The sequence below is a fragment of the Phragmites australis genome, chromosome 10, assembly GCF_958298935.1.
Source record: "Phragmites australis chromosome 10, lpPhrAust1.1, whole genome shotgun sequence".
Classification (NCBI taxonomy): Eukaryota; Viridiplantae; Streptophyta; class Magnoliopsida; order Poales; family Poaceae; genus Phragmites; species Phragmites australis.
In genome coordinates this window covers 3,008,458-3,009,551 of record NC_084930.1, presented here as the reverse complement: position 1 = coordinate 3,009,551, position 1,094 = coordinate 3,008,458, and the positions used below count along the sequence as shown (strand labels likewise).

General features: G+C 53.7%; 1 protein-coding gene across 2 annotated transcripts; it reads left to right on the top strand.

The window, feature by feature from the left end:
• LOC133930322 (nifU-like protein 3, chloroplastic) lies at nucleotides 1-1,094 on the top strand. 2 transcript variants are annotated; one of them, XM_062376957.1, is made up of 4 exons: nucleotides 1-125; nucleotides 202-283; nucleotides 416-705; nucleotides 846-1,094. In XM_062376957.1, exons 1-4 carry the CDS (start codon nucleotides 48-50, stop codon nucleotides 1,035-1,037), a joined length of 642 nt encoding a protein of 213 aa, XP_062232941.1. In that variant the 5' UTR covers nucleotides 1-47; the 3' UTR covers nucleotides 1,038-1,094. The 2 variants fall into 2 exon arrangements, with proteins under 2 accessions (XP_062232941.1, XP_062232940.1); XM_062376956.1 differs by having other exon boundaries at nucleotides 5-125; nucleotides 190-283.

Here is a 1,094-nt window from a genome sequence, read left to right as displayed (position 1 = left end):
TCCAAGAAACGAACGCCTTATCTAACTTGCCTGGCGCTGCGATTCAGATGAGGCTCTTCTCGCCTAATCTCCAGCAAGCGGCGGCGGCGGCCACCAGCTCCCCGCTCCCCGCAGCTCTCCGCAAGGTACACCACTGCCCCGCCACCTCCTCAACCGTTCTTCCACTTGGCTCCACTGACCTGTTCTCAGTTTTCTGCACAGAATTCTCCTAGCTCCCTCGCCCATGGCCGGCTCAGCTTCAGCCCCACGTTGCAGACGTCGAACCACCGTGGAAACCGAACAGGTTCGTCACAGCTTCATCCCAGATAGATTCTTTTCTGCAGAATCAGAGTCACAGGAAGCAACAAGTTGTAGAGCTGCAAATATGAACAAATGCAGTGTCGTTGTTTGGTCACCGTGTGCTGTGTGTAATCAGGGTGGGCGGTGCGCGTGTTTCCCCTGACGGAGGAGAACGTGGAGATGGTGCTGGACGAGGTGCGGCCGAGCCTGATGGCCGACGGCGGCAACGTGGCGCTGCACGAGATCGACGGCCTCGTCGTCGTGCTCAAGCTCCAGGGAGCCTGCGGCTCCTGCCCCAGCTCCACCATGACGCTCAAGATGGGGATCGAGACTCGCCTCCGCGACAAGATCCCCGAGATCCTTGAAGTAGAACAGATCGTCGACACTGAGACCGGCCTCGAGCTCAACACCGACAATGTCGAGAAGGTCAGTCAGACGCTCACTGGCCATTCTTCAGTACGCATGCCATTGACTCTGGGCATTTCGTCAGCCTTCAAATTTTTTCTTCAAGAACATTGCACCACGGATGATCGTCCTATATAACTGAGGTTTGTTTGACGGTTTAGGTACTGGATGAGATCAGACCATACCTGTCCGGCACTGGTGGTGGAAGCCTCGAGCTTCTTCAGATCGATGAATATGTCGTCAAAATTCGAATCAGTGGACTTGCAGCTGGTGTAATGACAGTACGTGTATCTGTGACACAAAAACTGAGGGAAAAGATACCTTCAATCTTGGCTGTTCAGCTCACAGAGTAGAAACATGAGTTCATTTGTGCATCAATCAAGGGAACACAAAAATCGTCTTTCTGGTGA